Raw genomic sequence first — 19,061 nt, 5'->3', positions numbered from 1 at the left:
ATTCACAAAGTTTGTACACTACTCCTTTGTGCTCCCAGACAAGATGGGGCCGGGAGGCAGTAAATTCCAAACAACTCTGGGGTGGAAACCTCCAGAACTTCTCCTACCTCAAGGTTGGCATGAGGTACAAATATTTAACCCTCAGACCCAACTCTTCAGTACACCTCTGGGCCTGTGAATATTACAGAAGAAGGACTGCTGTGCTGCTCTGGTTCAAGAAGGATTGTCCTGCTATGCTGCTGCCTACATGCTGAGAAGGAAGACTAGACCTGCACCACTCATCTCAGGATGAAGTGGTTCCAGGGGTCAGCTGACTGACCTCCTGTTTGCATTTACAGGGACACAATAAACTCCAGAGGCCTCACTGAAACTGCCCAGAAGACCTGCTGCCTAGACCTGCATCTGGACCTGCCTGAGCCCTGTTGATTTCTGCTGGAGTGAGTTTCTGATCCTCAAGAGGTACACCTCATGTCCTGGACACTTAGGGGGTCATTCTGACTCCGGCGGTCATGGACCGCCGGGGCCAGGGTTGGCGGGAGCACCGCCAACAGGCTGGCGGGGCCCCGCAGGGCATTCTGACCGTGGCGGTTTGGCCGCGGTCAGTAGTGGAAAACCGGCGGTCTCCCGCCGGTTTTCCGCTGCCCCAAAGAATCCGCCATGGCGGCAGCAGGATGGCGGTATGGGGTGTCGTGGGGCCCCTGGGGGCCCCTGCAGTGCCCATGCCAATGGCATGGGCACTGCAGGGGCCCCCATAATAGGGCCCCACAAAGAATTTCACTGTCTGCATTGCAGACAGTGAAATTTGCGACGGGTGCCACTGCACCCGTCGCACCTTCCCACTCCGCCGGCTCAATTCTGAGCCGGCGTCCTCGTGGGAAGGGTGTTTTGCACTGGGCTGGCGGGCGGCCTTTTGGCGGTCGCCCGCCAGCCCAGTGCAAAACCCAAAATACCCTCAACGGTCTTTCGACCGCGGAGCGGTATTTTGAAGGGGGGAACTCTGGCGGGCGGCCTCCGCCGCCCGTCAGAGTAAGAATCACCCCCTTGGTGTGACATGGGTAGAGCTCTCTCACCACAGAAAAGAGAAATATTGATGGTTTGGGCTCTTCACAACAACAAACAGGCCTGTTCATGCCAAGTTCTTGCTGGCCATATCATCCACCAATGCAAAGCTCTAGTGTACCTGATTCTTCAAGCCACAGCACCGACCAGCAATGCCTGGCAATTAGAGTTCTACCCTTTTCGCTAAACCTTTGACAGCCTGCAGTGACCACCAGCACGAATCTCCAACAACGATCATCTGTGACGCATGACATGATCTTTCTACTGCAACTAGACCATTCACAATGCCTGGCCTGATCTTCATGCTACAGCTGCGACCATCCATGACATTCACCCTGCTCCCAACCTCTTACCACACGAATGTTGTATCCGGCTTGCACTCCATCAAGGCCATCCTGAACCTGCGACTTTCACCTGATCCCTCATGATCAGATACCCACGAATGGTGCTTTGTGCTTTTACATGCTTTACTTACCTTAAATCTTTGAAATTGCATATCTCTGGTTCTCATAATTCATTTTTTGTCATTTTCGGCCCAAATACTTTATTTCAGTTTACTCTATTTTTCTTGTGTTGTAATTTCACTTTATTACTGTTTAAAGTGCTGCATAAATACTTTACACATTACTTCTAAGTTAAACCTGGCTGCTTCTGTGCCAAACTATCAGAAGGGTGAGCACAGGTTAATTTTGTACTAATTATGTATATCAAGGGCTGGCACATCTTTCTAGTCTTTTTTCCACAGAGAAACAGGGAATCTTCTGAGTAAATCAGATGGTTGAGTTCAGACTCAAGTTAGAAGGTATTGTTTCAAGATCCCATTCACAGCATTTTCAATTCCACTTTTTACCCCAGTTGCTTCTGATATCCTAGATGTTAAGAGTGCTGCCTTATTGTCATTTACAGGCATTTGCCATTCACTGTATTGAGCCTAATTAGGAGTTTGTAGTTCTTAAATCCAGGAATTAAGATTTAGTTTCTCTGAAATGGAGAACAACTGTTGAAAACTTGCCCTTCCTGCAGGGTCATCCTAGATTTTTGCTTTCTGTTGCTGAACCCGTTTTTGGTGCCTCTAGGTTTCTGAGTGCTTTAAACATGCTAACTAGAGACAAAAGGCCAGATGTATCAAAGAGTTTTACCCATTCTGTCCCTATGGGAAAATGTGTTCATACATATGGCCCAAAGTTCCTATGTCCTCCCTATCAAACATTTAAAACATGACATACACCTAAGTGGCATATTTAATATACTTATGTATCCCTAGTATAAAGTGCTATCAATACCCAGCTTAGGTAAATTAAATGCTACTAGCGGGATGCATCAGGTACTGTGCTGCCAACTAAAGAGCCCCTGCAGCCTGGGTGTGCAGTTTTAACTGCCATTTCAACCTGGCAAAATAACCCTTTGCCAGGCTTAACCCTTCATTTTTTAAAGGTATAAATCACTCTTAAGGTACTACTAAATGCCTATATGGCAAGGTGCATGGTATTTGAAAAAGAAGGATATGTATATTTTATGTTTTACATGACACAGCAGTGAAAATCCTCCAAAGACAGGTTTTCACTGTAGCAAATCCAGTTTTCCCATAAGCTAACACTGGTTTACACTATTACCTTTGAAAAATGATTAATTCAGTCTGTAAGTAAGCAGAAAAGTAGCTCAATGACTGATTCTAGTAGTAATTTCAAATATATATTACAAATTTGGACATAACGCTTTTAGCAAGTTTCCATTTTCCTGCCTAAAACCAAAATGCTTTCTTGCCAGTCACCAGCTGTCACCTGAGCCCTGATGACTCCCCTGTGATGAGATGTGTATTGCTCCCAGATAGTAGGACAGTAGAGAATGGGTCCTGGGAGTGGGGAGGGGGACGTCTCCCATGGCATGCCTATCACCTTCCTGAGATTTGAAGGATGCCTACCTTGTCACAGGCAGATTAAACTCACCAAACCTTGTAGGGGTAGAGAAACTGACATTAACTAGCTTAGGGGATCGACCAAGGGTTACCCTCCACATACAAGCTGGCACTGGGAATGAAAGCCAACTCTACAGACCTCTCCTCACAACAGTCCTGGACATGTGAAGATCTGAAAAAGTTCTGCCTTGCTGGTATTGCTATCGAGCCGAAGTCGTCTATGTTGAAACTACAGTCTCATTCACTTTCCTGGTCTGCCCCGCTGAAGGAGATCTGACTTCCACAAACATTTCTAAGCCTGAACATAGAGGGCTTCATCCAGACCAATACTGAGCAGCAACCTGTCAATATTGAGGTCTTCCTGGACACAGACTGCCTACTTGGAGCTTTCCCCCATTCGTCACCATCTGTACTGTGTTGGAAATTGAACTTTTTGCAGGGTTGTCCTCAAACCTTTTGCCCTGTTCCTCCTATTTTCTTCTGATGTTTTTTTGCTGGTTTTAGGACTCTGGACATTTTACCACTGCTGATCAGTGCTAACATGCAGTGCTCCCTGTGTTAATTCTGATCATGATTGGTTATTCCTGATTGGCCTATTTGATTTACCAGTAAGTCCCTAGTATAGTGCACCATGTGTGTCCAGGGCCTGTAACTCAAATGCTACTAGTGAGCCTGCAATACTGATTGTGCCACACACATGAGCAGCCCTGCAAATATGTCTCAGACCTGCCATTGCAGTGCCTGTGTGTGCAGTGTTAAAATGCCATGTTTACCTGACAAGTGCACCCACTTGCTAGGCCCAAACCTTCCCTATGTAAGGCATCCATAGGGAAGCCCCAAGGTAGCCGCGTGGCAGGGTGCAGTGTATTTAAAAGGCAGCACATGTACTAGTGTGTTTTACATGTCCTGATAGTGAAATACTGCTACATTTGGATTTCACTATTGCAAGGCCTATCTCTCCCATAAGGTTAACAAGGGGTTTGCCTTGAAATATCTTTTAAGTGCAATTTCCCATTGGGAGCAGATAAAGATCTGAAGTTTGGGGTCTCTAATCTCCCAATTTAAAAATACATATTTTAGTGAAGGTGGTTTTTAACTTGTGTGTTTGAAAATGCCACTTTTAGAAAGTGGCCATTTTCCTGCTAAACTATTCTGTGCCTCTGCCTGGCTGTCGGATACACATCTGGGTCAAGATGACAGTTGGGCTGTTTGTGAATTCAATCTAGACAGTCATACAAATGAAACTGAGGTGTGCCCTGCATATCCTGATGGGTCGTCCTGGCTAGAGTGGTGGGAGGAGCTGACACTTGCGCCTGAATAACGCTGTGTTTGTCCTGTGCAAACCCAGAGTGTGTCTGAGACTAGGGCAGGAAAGGAAGGGTCTTGTGTACTACAAAGACTTTCCTTTGAAGTTTGCCAACTTAAAATGCAAAAATGGGTATAAGTATTGGACTCAAAACCCTAGAAATTTAGAACACTTCTGGATGAAGAGGAGACTCTGCCAACGAGAAGAGCTGAAAAGTTGTGAGGAGTACTGCCCCTTTACTGTGTGTGCTTTGCTAGGTTGGCCTGCAGTTGCTTCTTCTGCTTTGGAGAGGACAAAAACTGGACTTTGCTGTGTAACCTGCTTGTGAGGTTTCTCCAAGGGCTTGGACTGAGATTAAATCCTGCTAATAGGTCTCAAGGACATGAAAGACTTCACCTGCTAGCACCTGGGTTCTCTTGCTGAGGACCCTTACTTGCCAAGAGGTGCCCACTCCAGTTCCTAGGCCCTTGGTAGTGAAATCTGGCATAAAACAAGAAGAGACAGGCACGTCGACTCTGGACAACTCCAGAATCGGTGCCGCTGCCCGATTCCGTGCCTTCACCCAAAGCTGTTGTTCCTGCTGAAGTGCGATGACCACTACCACAGAACCAATGCCTCTGAAGTCCTGCAACATCTTGAGTCCTGAGTGCCGTGACACCGAAGTCTGTGACACCCGACTCTGTTGTGGCACCTGCGGTCCATTGTTTGATTTCGAACCCGAGAAGTTACCTCATTGTGTCTTGACCCGCTGGACTCATCAACCCTGCTGGATCGCAAGGAACCAATGCCTCACCCCCAATACCACCTCACCTCTGCTGCCTATGCTCATCTCCCCTGTGTAGCAGTAAGGGACCAGCACCTCACCTTCTGCATAGCAGTATTCAACCGACGCCGCACAGGCTTCAGTGAGGCCTCACCTTCCCGACTCCGTGCCACATTTTTGACACTGCCTCATTTCTAAGGTACTGTACCTGGGTTCCGTGTGACTCCGTGACTGGTCCACAGTCCCTCGCAAGTGGCCTCGGGCTGTTGGGAATGACTCCATTACGACGCCTAGAGGGCACCAGTTGGAACTAGTGTGTGTCTAAGTGCTTTATTGGGATTTAATCTTTAACATTTCATATCTTTGTGTGTATGTTGGATTTTTGTCGTTTTAGTCTTGTTTTACTTTAGATAAATATTGGTTATTTTTCTAAACTAGTGTGGTGTCCATTTGTAGTGTTTTCCATGTATTACTATGTGTGGGTACAGATACTTAACACTTTGCCTCTAGGATAAGCCTGACTGCTCATGCCAAGGGAACAGGGGATGGGAAGGGGTTATCTTAGGGGTGTGACTCCCTTACCCTTACTAGAGTGAGGGTCCCTAATTGGGCAGGGTGTGAATTGACTGCCATTTCTAACACACTGGAACTCTGATCTTCAGTAAACCTGTTGTCGTAGAGCCCCAGCTTTGTATCCAACTTGATGGTTGCCCTGAAGATTACTCATCAATGACCACTTTGTCACTATAAAAGTTTGCAAGTCAGAAGGTAAACTTTCTACTGGAATGAATCTGGACCCTGTATCGCACCCGCGCTTCATCGTGGTCAGCCTTAAGTTCTGATTTAGACCCAGTCTAGCTCGAGATAATTGCGCTTGACTGTTGTTGGTGCTATTTTTAGATCAAAATTTTTAAATTCATATCTCCAATTCTACTTATTGGATTTTTGTTGTTTTGACGTATTGTTTTTTGCTTAGTCAGCCTGATGATGCCTTCACTCTTCCTCTAGAACAGTCACTTTAAGGTAATTTGTGTCATGTGAATGTTAAGAACATTCTCCTTTCTCTGCTAAGGGTTCAGCTTAATACTAATTCAGGTCCACTACAGAGCATCACTAAACCACTCACACAAAGATTAACCCATGTGATTAATACTCACCACTTATGGGCCCCTTTCGGAGGGTTGAGTAATTCAGCCAATAATGCAAGTCACCTGCCCAGTCCTTAATTAAATATGTGCAATCTCCATTTTCCCTATACCTCAAAATGTCATCTTCTAAAAGAAGGTGAAATATGTAGGTGAGGTGAACACAGACCTGGAAATGGGGAACTCAAGAAGAAATCAGTGAAGAAATTCTCATTTCTGCACCCAATTCTATGCTAACAATTTGTAAGAAATATAATTCTTAGTTGGGATTGATGAGCACTAACCTGTTACGTCCATTCCAAGGTTTCAATAATTTAAATCTGAGTTAATCCCCTAGTTTAACTTGTGTAAAGAATTTAGAAGTACAAATAATGTTAAAAAAAGTAAAAAATGCAACACAACAAAATAAATCCAGTCTAATTTAGAACGTTAGATTTATGCTTCATAAACAAACTGACACCAACATGACAAAAATCCAAAAAGATGATCTGGAGATAAACATTTTAGACATTTTTTAAGGAAAAATAGTATCTAAAAGGAATGAGAGACAAAGGCACTCTATGAGCGAAGTAGAGCTGGACTTACGTGCGACTTCGGGCTGACTGCTATGGAGCAGGGGTCCCACTGAAGCTATTGGGTGTCAATCAAATTCCAATTTCATACCTATTAAAGTCCTCGATTTGGCACAGAAGTCTTTGGTGCCTTTGCCTGGTCAAGATTTCTATGTTTGCACTCTGTCTCTTTTTCTGAACTTGGAATCCTCCAGCTGGACAAAATTTTACATTGCATGAAATAATGAGTTCCACAAGGCTGGATACCTGGGCTTGTATTACCTATAGGGCACACTTTGTCTGTTTATGCCACTGTGGAACTTAAAAGCAAAAAAGAACAAATGATAGATGGAATGCTGAACAATACAAACATTCACCCCCAGTCACAGAGATCTGGGTTTAATCCACTGTTTGTTTCCCACCACACCTCACCAGTTTGGACCCAGCCATTTACAAATCAGTCTTGACCCTGTGCCCCATGGGAACAGTCTAGCTCGAACTGCTAGGCCAGGTCCTCCCTGGACCACAAGCAAGCATCCTGGGACCGGTTTCATGGTATCACCCCTCATCAGCCAGGCTAGCTTGAATCCAGTGGTGCAGTGAGCACAGGACCCATGACTGGGCATATCCTTCCAACTTAGGGTGACTAAAGCAAAAAATAACAAATGATGGAAGGAATGCTGAACAATGCAAACATTCACCCCCAGTCACAGAGATCTGGATTGAATCCATAGCTTTTTTGTCCACCATGTCACCACAGTTTGGACCCAGCCATGTGCTAGTCAGTCTTGACTCCCATGGGAACAGTTCAGCCGGAAACAAGCCTCCTAGGACCAGTTTTGGGGTCTAACCCCTCATCAGCCCGGCTACCTTGAATCCTGTGGTGCAGTGGGCAGGGGACCCACATAGGGCTACAAAAGCAAAAAAGAACAAAGCAGATGTGTTGAGTGCAAACAGGGATAGTGCCCTCAGGGCAGCCGTGAACTTGTGCTGCCTACAGGGCAGCGCATTCAAGAGGAATACATAGCAGGTGTTTAAAAGCTGCTCCATGTTTCTCTGTGCTTCAGGTCAGCTGGACATTTCAGGGAAAAACCTCTTACAGCTATTTATGTCCCAGTAGCCATTGTGGATCCATGGAGTCAGGATCTTTGTCCTGCTGTAAGAAATTGACTTATTGATTGAGTGTAGTGGGAGCACCACTCAAGAAATAAAAACAATCCTTGTCAGGGTGAACCACAAAAGTGACAAAATGAACCTGTGCTTAACCCTCTGATAGCCTGGAACAAACCGATCATGCTTACCTTAGAGGCAATACGTTAAGTATTGATGCAGCACTAAAAAGTAATAAAGTGAAAACAGAACACAAGAAAAATCCCAAACCTATTTTGTCAAATATAGCTAATTTTAATAAATCAAATGATACCAGAATGACACATATCTAATCGGTAGAATCAAAGATACTAAATGTTAGTTTTTAGTGAAATTTGAGCAAGAAGCAGAAAGCGCCATTAGGCATTTCCTGGTTGTGCTAGACTGGGGAAAAGTCACATGTTCAGGTCGACTGTGATGGAGTGTGTTTGGGTACAGGGACCAGTTTAGTCCCGCTGAAGAGTTACTGTCTCAAGTCAAGTGGGAAGATTCCTGTTCATGGTGGAAGCTTTTGGCGCAAACAGCAGGTGAAGCATCGCGGACAGTTTTAGCTGTAGTAAGAAGGGTCAGTCATCACTGGAGCTTAGAGTTGGTTGTTCATTACAGATGGTCGGCACAAAGTGTCAGTCTTGTATTGCCCGTCATCACGGACAGTCACTGTCAATCAACCCAAAGAGCAGGTCTCACTGGAACTTCACATTGGTGACTATCACGAGAGGCAGAGTTTTGCCACGAACTAGTCCATTCACAATTGCAAACAGCATACATTTCAGAATTGTCACCTTTTTCTTGTGGAGAAGCTCACACTGATGCCAACTAAGGGCCCAGGACCTGGTGGCACCTTTGGGGATCTGTACTCACTCTAGCAGAGGCCAGCTGCAGGGTTCAGGTGAGTCCACTTCGTGCTTGTCAGTTAGGCAGTTGTATGGAGGCTTCTGGATGCTTTTAGTGTCCCTCTCGCTCACAATACGTCAAACAACGGACCCTTGGAGTCACTCTGGTTAACTGGGGATTAAGGCAAGCAGGTCTAATTTTCATTTTTAAGACACCAAAGCAGTCTGGCATGCAGCAGGGCAGACCTTCTGTTATCAGAGTAGTCCTTCTTCTGAATCTTCCACAATCCAGAAATGCACTGATGAGTGGTTCTGGAGATGCTATTTTTTTACTTGGTGGAAGTCTCTGTGTGGGGGAATTCCCTGAACCACCATCAACACTGGTTCTGCTAAATTCTCCCTCTTACCCTGGAACTGTCAAGGCTGAGAAAAGACAAGAGCAGGTCTGGTGTCCAGCGCCTTTGGGTGGGCTGCAGTAAGGTCCTTTGAAATGTAATCAGGCAAGCATACAGCACCTTCACAACCATCATGCCAGGAAGACCCTCTCCTAGATTCACTAGGTCTCAGTGTTCACTATCTGGGCTCAATAACCATTCCAGATGGGGGAACAATTAAAATGCCGAAGCAGCTGTACACTCCTAGAATGGTCACAGAAACTGTAAACGAGACAATACTACCTTTTGAAAAGTTTGATTTGTTCTGCATTTCGTCCATCATTAGTGTTTGTTTGCTTTTGTTTCCCTAAGTCCTCCGAGTATGCCCAAACATGGGTCCCAGGCTCACTATGTCACTGGATTCAAGCTAGCCTGGCTGATGAGGGGTGATGCCCTGAAACCAATCCCAGGATGCTTGTTTCTGATCCAGGGATGACTTGACCTGGCATTTGGGCTGGACTGTTCCCATGGGAAATAGGGTCAAGACTGGTTTGCAAATGGCTGGGTCCAAACTGGGGCAGCAAAGTGCACCACAAATTGATGGATTAAACCCAGATCTGTGCCTGGGGTGAATGTTTGATTTGTTCTGCATTCCATCCATCATTTGTGTCTGTTTGCTTTTGTCACCCTAAGTGCACCGGGCATGCCCAGATGTGGGTCTCGGGATCACTAAGCCACTGGATTCATGCTAGCCTGGATGATAATGGGTGATACTATGAAACTGGTCCCAGAATGCTTGTTTCTGGTCCAGGGAGGACTTGGCCTGGCAGCTTGGGGTGGACTGTTTCCATGGGGAATAGAGTCAAGATTAATTTCCATATGACTGGGTCCAAACTGGGGTGGCGTGATGAGCAAAAGAGTTGATGGATTAAATCCAGACCTGTGACTGGGGGTGGATGTTTGGTTTGTTTTGCATTTCATCCATCATTTGTGTTTGTTTGCTTTTGTCGCCCTAAGTGCGCCGGGTATGCCCAGACGTAAGTCCCGAGCTCACTATTCCACTGGGTTCAAGCTAGCCTGGCTGATGAGGGGTGATTCCCAGAAACTGGTCCCAGGATGCTTGTTTTTGGTCCAGTGAGGACTTGACCTGGCAGTTTGGGCTGGACAATTCCGATGAGAAATAATGTCAAGAGTGATTTGCATGTGGCTGGGTCCAAACTGGGGTGGCGTGGTGAGCAAAATCATTGATGGATTAAACCCAGATCTGTGCCTGGGGGTGAATCTTTGATTTGTTCTTCATTCCGTCCATCAATTGTGTCTGTTTGCTTTTGTCACCGTAAGTGTACCGGGTATGCCCAGAAGTGGGTCCCGGGCTCACTAAGCCACTGGATTCAAGCTAGCCTGGCTGATGATGGGTGATACCCCAAAACCAGTCCCAGGATGCTTGTTTCTGGTCCAGGGAGGAATTGGCCTGGCAGTTCAGGCTCAACTGTTCCCATGGGGAATAGGGTCAAGACTGATTTGCAAATGGTTGGGTCCAGACTGGGCTGGCGTGGTGAGTAAAAGGATTGATGGATTAATCCCAGGTCTGTGACTGGGGTAAATGTTTGATTTGTCTGCATTCCATCCATCATTTGTGTTTGTTAACTTTTAAAAAGTGGCATTTTCAAAATTGCAATAAAAAGTCCAACATTAACATTAAAGAGGATTTTAAAGTATAATTCATGTAAGTGTAGACAGTATTTCTCCATCTGTTCCCATTCTGACGTTAGTGCTTATTAACTGAAACAAGGTAACCCATTGTAAGTCTATGGGGGAGATAGGACTAACTACAGTGAAAAGTTATTTAGGAGTTTTCACTGCCAGGACACATGAAACTCAAACACACATATCCAACTTTTTAGAAACCATGTAACCTGACCTGAGAGCCTTTACGGTCTAACTGACGGGTGGCTTATAAGTATTAAAAAGCAAAGTTTAGGTCTGGCAAATGGTTTATTTTTCCATTGTGAGATGGCAGTTTAAGTTTAAATCTGCACTTTATCCTGCAATGGCAGGCTTGTGACATGTTTTGTAGTGCATTGTTAGCAAGTGGCACAATATGTGCTGCTGCCCACTACGAGCATTTAATATGCATGACCTGGGTACAGGTGATACCATTTAACTACAGACTTGCAAGTGAATTAAATGTGCCGATTAGATATAAGCCAATTTTACCAAGTTTTAAGGAGATGCATGTTAGCACTGGTTAGCAGGGGGAAAATGCACACAGAGTCATAAAATGCAATGAAAATGACTTCAGCAAAGGAAGGCAAAATTCTGGGGTAACCCTGCATAACAGGCCAGGCCCAACACCTAGGTACAAGTAGGAACAGGTCCAGCCCATCATATCGGGTCTTCCTACAAGTCTCAACAGCAGTGCAATCCTTCTGTTATACCACAGGTGTAGAAAACATTGTGAAGAAGGGGCCCTCGTCACAACATTTATGGTTGGTACTAGCTAGTGGGTGTAAAAGGTGTAAATGGGGTAAAGGTTCCTAGGGACAATCATGCCTTGTTTGCAGTTGTTTCTGTTTACCCTACTGTAATTAATCCCACAGTGCACCTTACTCCCAAAATGCACAATGGGGGGACACTTCCAGGATTAAGCAGAGCCCGTGTTACCAACAGAGGTGGCAACAGAGAAATGGGTAGTCCCCTCCTTTGCGGTCATTCAAAACTCGTTCTGGGGGTAGCTTCCCCCCCACCAAGTCTGGTGACACCCTAGCTGGGTGAATAAAGGTGTGCATTCTCCAGGTTTCATTTTATATTTGCTTGTGAAAGGGCAAGCTACTGTGAAGGTTAATGAAGTTCCTGACTCCACCCTAACTGGTCTTCCTGCAAGGGGATGAAAATCATCTCTACTCACCTAGGTGATTGTTTTTGCTCTTGGAGCAGTTTTCACACTTCATTAAAGTCAAGCATTGACTGGGTAGTTGTTGGAGAATGTATGCACATTAGCCTCAAGGATCTTCAGGCAAAGGAAAGGTAACTTTCCAAAGTTACTTTTAAACAAATTTTTAAAAACAGTGAATTGGACTTGTCATACATTTAAACATAGTGGTTGAACAATTTTTCAAGCTGATTGCAAACTTGAGTTAACAGAATTAATATTTACACATGTACGCTAGGTTTTCTTATAGGACTGTCATAGCCTTCCACAATGACCTTGTCGCTGTAGGGACCTGGTAATATTACATTTCTACATGGTTGACTTTTACATACAATGCCCCCTGCATTATGGGTTGCAATACTTAAATAGGGGATATATTAATATTTTCAAAGGGAAGTTTTTCTCAGCCAAAAGGGTTATTTTGACAGGCTGGGCTGCAGGTTTACCCTGTAGCAGTCAGGTGACATTGTCACCTGAGGCCACCTTTTCCTTGTTACACTCATGACTGCATAATAGGTGCTGCAATACACAGTTGACATCTAACTTTACACGCCATAGTGTAGTTTCAACACCATTTATGATGGCTTCACAGGAGAGGTGAATATAACTATATAGCCTTAGCCAATTTTTACATGTTTTGAGGTGAGAGCAGATACTGGGCACTGGACAGCGATGACCTACTGTCCAGAGTATAAAAACCACCAATAAAATTAAGCAAACAAAATGTGGTGACCAGAAAATGGCCAATTTCTCACACAAGTGTTACAACCTTGGTATTCGCAGATTCCAGAAGTACCCACATCTGGGCTATTGCTATATCCAGGTGGAGGTTCAATGATGCAGATGTCACATGGATATAGGAATGAATAATGGTAATTATTTGCCTTTCTTTAGTTGATCATATATGTCCAAGTAAAGTAAGGCTCCTCATTCTTGCAACATTTGTAGAAATTGCTTTTTTCTTTTTGGGGACAATCTAGATACAACCTTGGGTGAGATTGCTGGTGCATTGGATCCCTTATGGTTCAGATAATCATAATTTTCTTACAGTATCATGACCTGTCTGCAATGACGTGTTTGTGACTTATATTAATTGGATTGGCAATATTATCTGTATGTTCATGGGGTTTTGGCTGGAGGATAGGAGGAAACAGCAGAAGGTATGATTGTATGGGAAGTATCTTGGTCATGTCCCCTCCCTGGAAATTTTAATACGTGTATATGTTCCATTTTCACTTTTCTTTACGTTTATAGAAAGGTGGTTAAACTTAATTCTAAACAGAGAACAAGATCATTATCGCCTTCCAGCTTAGTGTTAAAGTTTAGAAAACACATTTACACTTTTTAAGTCCCTGCAGTAGCAAATTATTCCTCCTGCCATCAACACTTACACTGATGTTGGGGACTATAACGTGAGAAATGTGGTCACCCATTCATGTTGCTGGAACTAAAAATAGGATTACTAAGAAATCAAAGACCCCCTAATTCCAGGAAAAATTCACATTTTTACAATAGCAAATTCTATGCTAATCTGTTTTTTTGATTTGTGTTTAAACTTTCTTTTCCCTTTTAAATTGTGCAGACTGCGTTTTCTATCACTTAGGTTTCTTCTGACTTTCCATTTGAGGCCAACTATGTCGGTCCTCTTGCTGAACTATTATTTGGTTCCAGCTGTTTGCTTACTTTGGAGGCAGACCTTATGTTCATCCTCTTACATTATTTAATTTTGACTTATTGTGCTCATTTCCCAGGATTTGACTACTGAGTTTTTTGCCTACTGAAATGATCCTGATTTGAAATAAAGTTTTATTATTTTTTTACTTTGAATTCTTGTCTTGTAAATGTGTTATTAATTAATACTAAGCCTACGTCATACGAAGACTGAGATAACCCCGATCCTGCACATCAACTTTATAATTCTTTCATTAGATCGTGGATGCAAGTGTGCCACCTTTTATTGACTTAACATGAAGCTGTTTCTTACTTAAGAGACTGATTTTGTACGCTGTAACCTTTACGTCAAAAATCATAGAATTTACTTCTAGCTTTAAAAATGTAATATAGCACTATAATAACAGGATGCCTGGCTACTTATTGATGAATTGCCACCATGCTATACTTTTGCAAGATATAAGGTCTTAGAATTTCATAATGACATAAATATTCTGTTAGACCTAAATATATATATATATATATATATATATATATATATATATATATATATATATATATATATATATGACTTTAAAGTAATGTAACTTACTTTGGATGCCGAATGTCTGGCAGAGATCTGTCCAGAGGAAGGTTATTGCTCACAAAAATATTAAAGCCATTTTCTCGATATGCGGTGTCATCCTGCTCTTCTTCACTGAGAGGGTATGGTTTGCCATGCTCACCTTTGCCTGAAAAAGAAGGTTAAATAATAATCACAAGAAGCACCATAAAACAGACGTATGAACGGTTTCAATTTGTTAACAACAATTTTCTTTTCATAATTATGCATGAAACAATTTTACAAATGAGTTCTCTCTTTGGAACTCTTTTATCACAGAGACACCATTATGTGCTCTGTAGAAAGTGGAAAGCACTGGGAAAAGGTTTCAATGCTCCTTGGTTTTGCACTCTGCATAATTTCAAAATTATAGGTGGAGCATCCCACTCGAAGGGATGTTCACCTTATGTAGAAAATGTTAAAATAGCCACACCAAGCTCAACAGTAGTTACACAGATGTGAAAATGGGTATACCGACTTTTTTCACATTTACCAGGCCTCATCCCAGCCAGACTAAAGATGTGTGGTTAAATGCCTTTATTGTTGGAGGGGCAACAGAGTTGCCCTGGGAAGGTAACTCCGGTAGTCCAAACCATGATTGTTGTGGCAATACACCAAGATGCCACCCGTTGATTTGAATTTCTGAGGAAGACATGTTGGTGTTCCTGTGCGCATGTATAAAAAGCCCACTAGCTAAAGGAGAAGAAACAATCCTATGTGCAGCAAATATTCCTTCTCTACAGTGTCATTGTATGAAATATGAATTCTCTGACTGGTGACTTCAGATTTTTCACCTTTTACTGGGTGCTACATGTGTCCTGACTTTGAAAATGTGTATGCTTTACTCATGCTAACTAGCAGTAAAGTGCCTACACCTCCCTTTAAACACGGTTGAATTGGCCCTAGTCCCTAGTATATATTACCATATATACCCAGAACATGGAATTTAAATGCCTCCAGTGGACGCAGCGCCTATAATGCCATTGACTACTGTGGCAGTGCAAAGACCTATCATTGTAGCATGAATATGGCAGTTTAAGAGCTGCAATTCGATCTCTTAAAATAGACCTAGGATGCTAACACAATTCTTCTGCATCCACTGTCTGGTTACCCTGCTTTTGTTCTACCAGGTTTCTGTTTCTGGGTTTATTAGGAGTACTGTGGCTACTTCAAACTAGATTTGAGCGTTAGATGTGGGAGGACACTGAATTACCATTATAAACTTCTCACACATGTGAGAAAGTAGCCTCTTTCTAGCATGGTCATCCCTATTTGTGGCCTGTTTTTCAGTGTGTTTGACTGTGTCACTGGGATCCTTCTAGCCAGGGCCCGGTGCTTATGGTTTGTGGCCTACTTGTCAGTATGTTTCACTGTTTTTGTCAGTATGCTTGACTGTGTCACTGGGATCCTGCTAACCAGGACCCCAATGCTTATGCTCTCTCTGTTCCCAAAATTGTCACTACAAATTGGTAACCCAGTATTTCATCCCAAATTGGCATACTGCTGCTGCATTTCACAGCCATTTACATTGCACCAGGTCACTTATAAGTCACCTATACGTCAGGCCTTCCAACCCTAAAGGCTGGGTGCAAAGTACCTGTTTGTGAGGGCACCCCTGCACTAGCAGAGGTGCCCCCCACGTCGTCCAGGATCATGTTTCCAGACTTTGTGAGTGCGGGACACCATTTTACGCGTGCACTGGATATAGGTAAATACCTATGTCCAGCTTCACAGTGGTAACCCCGAATATGGCCATGCTAGGTGTCTAACAACTGGGCATTATACCCCAATACTGATTCCAGCATTGGTTGCAAAATCCCATGCACTCTGGGGGCTCCACAGTGGACCCCCAGTACTGCCATACCAGCCTTCTGAGGTTTCCAGGCAGCCCCAGCTTTTGCAACCTCACAGACAGTTTTCTGCCCTCCTTTTGCTTGAGCAGCTCAAGCCCAGGAAGGCAGAACAAAGGATTTCCTTTGGGAGAGGAATGTTACACCCTCTTCCTTTGGAAATAGGTTTTACAAGCATGGGAGTAGTAGCCTCCCAGAGCCTCTGGAAATGCTTTGAAGGGCACAGATGGTGCCCTCCTTGCATAATCCAGTCTACATTGGTTCAGAGACCCCCAATCCCTGCTCTGCATGAAACTTGACAAATGAAAGGAGACTGACCACTCCCCTGTCCATCACCACCCCAGTGGTGGTGCCCAGAGCTCCTCCTGAGTGTCCCTGGGATTTGCTTTCTTGGATTCCAAGGTTGTGGGGCACTCTGGAGCATCTGAGTGGCCAGTACTAGCAGGTGACATCAGAGCCCTCCCCTGTTAGGTAACCAATCTCCCTTTCAGGGCTATTTAGGGTCTCTCCTCTGGGTGTTTCCTCTGATTCGGATTGCAAGACTCCAGCAGGAATCCTCTGCAACCTTTACTTTATCTTTTATCGACAGAACCTCAGCTGAACCCTCCAGGAACTCTACAAACTGCAACAAAGAAGCAAAGATTACTTCTGCAACATTGTAATTTCACCTCCTGCCAGCAACTGCAACAGTTTCCATGCCGTGCATCCTCCGAGGACTGCCTGTCTTCAGCCTGCACCAGAAGAACTGAAGGAATCTACCGGAGAGTGACAGAGTCACTTCCCTGCTTCAGTAGGCACCTCTCTGCAGCGACGACTGGTGGTGTGAGACCCCTCTCCAGACCATGAGCGTGGATCCAGCAACATGGGTGGTGGACTAAAGTGACCCCGACAGTCCCAAGGTCCAGTGGTCCAACATTAGTGGAGGTAAGAGCTTGCCTCCCCATGCAAGACAGCACTACTTGACTCACCGTTGCCAAGGCTTGTGTGTGACTTTCCAAGAAGTTCTTTGTGCATAGTACAGCTTAGGTCCCCAGCACTCCATCCTGTGATGCATAGTTTCCTGAGTGGTTCTCCAGTGGCGTGGGATCCCTGTGTGTCATGCTGCATGGGCCTCTATTTGCACCTTCTTTGTCCCCATGCTGTGGGACTCCTGTGCACACTGACTGGGCTTCTAAGGGCTCTCTGAGTTGCTGAGAGCCCCCTCTGTCTCCCTCTCCTGGGTAGAGGCCACCAGGTCCCTCCTGGTCCCGGGCAGCACCATTTTCCACTAACCACAAGCTTTGCATGTGCCAAGGCTTGTTGACAGAATCCAGCGACGCAAACCAGACTTCATTTCTCCATCCGGCATGGGACATCTTCTGCACCAACCAGGAACCCGCTACTGTCTTTCTGGATGCATAACTGACTTTGTCTTCTCTCTGGTGGTTCTTCTTTTGCACCTTCATCCGGGTTGGCAGGGGTTCCTGTGCTCCCTGGACTCTTCAGTGCTTCTTGGACTTGGTTCCCTTCTTTCACAGGACTTCAGGTCCAGGAATCCATCATTGGTGTCTAGCAGTCTCTTCTGGTTCTTACATAATCTTCCATCACGACTTCTTGTGTGTTTCAGGAAACTTACTGTGATTTGCTCCTGTTTTCCTGGGCTCTGGGGTGGGGTATATTACTTACCTTTGATGTTTTATTACACTCCCAGCACCCCTCTACAAACTACATTTGCCCAGGTGGGAAACCGACTTTCACATTCTACTATTTTAGTATATGATTTGTGTTTCCCCTAGGCTCATTGCAACCTATTGTGATTTTCACTTTTTTCACCGTTTTCTGACTGTGTACTTACCTGTTTTTGGATACTAGTGTATATATTGTGTATATTACTTACCTCCTAAGGGAGTATATTCTCTAAGGTATTTTTGGCATTTCTGTCACTAACATAAAGTACCTTTGTTTTTGTAACACTGAGTATTTTATTTCATGTGTGTGAGTACTGTGTGACTACAGTGGTATTGCAAGAGCTTTGCATGTCTCCTAGTTCATCCTTGGTTGCTCTGCTACAGCTACCTCTAGACGGCCTAGCTGCTAGAGACTGACTACATTTCACTAATAAGGGATAATAGGACCTGGTGTAAGATGTAAGTACCTTTGGTTCCCACTACAAACCAGGCCAGCCTCCTACAACACATATCCCCCGCCCTCACAACTCACGTTTAATGTGACTGGAGACATTTGCCAATTTAACAAAATGTCCACAGTGGGCATGGTTGGCCCTAGGAACTTTTATACCATTGATTGGGGTGTTCCAGGGACTCACTCCCACCCACTAGCTCATGCTGCCAGTCATTAATGTGGCACCTCCAGGCACCCACTTCTGTACACTCCTGAACCTGATAAAGATCTAAAGGGGACTGAACCTGCTGTCTGTGACCTGAGAAGAGACCTGAACAACTAGATCTGCTCTCTCTTGTACCCAGGATGTAGAAGTGGACTCCAAGACTCAAAAGGCTAACCTTATTTTGAAGCTACAGAGATACAATAGACCATTCCTGCAAATGCCCAGCTGACTCGTGGCAACTAGACATGGACATGACCTTGCTGTTGGCCTCCAGCTGACACCCTGTGAGTCTCTAAGTGTCTCCTGTGAGGTCCTGGCTGGCTTCAGAAGTGTACTCCTGTAGTGAATTGTGAATTAAAGGTCTAAAGTCAGAAGGTAAGGTCATTGGGCAGGACGAGCCTAGTTGGTGTATCGGACCAGTGCTCTATTGCAGTCAGCATTAAATTGTGCCTAATTACAGTCTACCACAACCATTGACTATCCGTGGCCCTTTATGCTTCTTGGCACTATTCCTACTTAAAATAAAAAAAATAAAAACATTTCTCAGGTTCACCATATTGTATTTTCGGCATTTTAGTCTCATTTT

The 19,061-nt window shown here is 44.4% G+C and overlaps 1 protein-coding gene across 2 annotated transcripts in view; it reads right to left on the bottom strand.

Moving 5' to 3' along the window:
- GALNTL6 (polypeptide N-acetylgalactosaminyltransferase like 6) overlaps positions 1–19,061 on the bottom strand; it is a 2,249,191-nt gene that overhangs the window by 1,077,570 nt on the left and 1,152,560 nt on the right. For both annotated transcript variants that reach the window (XM_069244332.1, XM_069244340.1), the window contains one exon: positions 14,291–14,429. In XM_069244332.1, the coding sequence (XP_069100433.1) occupies positions 14,291–14,429 (139 nt within the window). The remainder of the gene's footprint in view (positions 1–14,290; positions 14,430–19,061) is intronic.

This window comes from Pleurodeles waltl, chromosome 1_2, assembly GCF_031143425.1.
Source record: "Pleurodeles waltl isolate 20211129_DDA chromosome 1_2, aPleWal1.hap1.20221129, whole genome shotgun sequence".
NCBI classification, from domain to species: Eukaryota; Metazoa; Chordata; class Amphibia; order Caudata; family Salamandridae; genus Pleurodeles; species Pleurodeles waltl.
The sequence above is the reverse complement of the archived record's forward strand: the minus strand, read 5'-3'. Positions and strand labels throughout refer to the sequence as shown.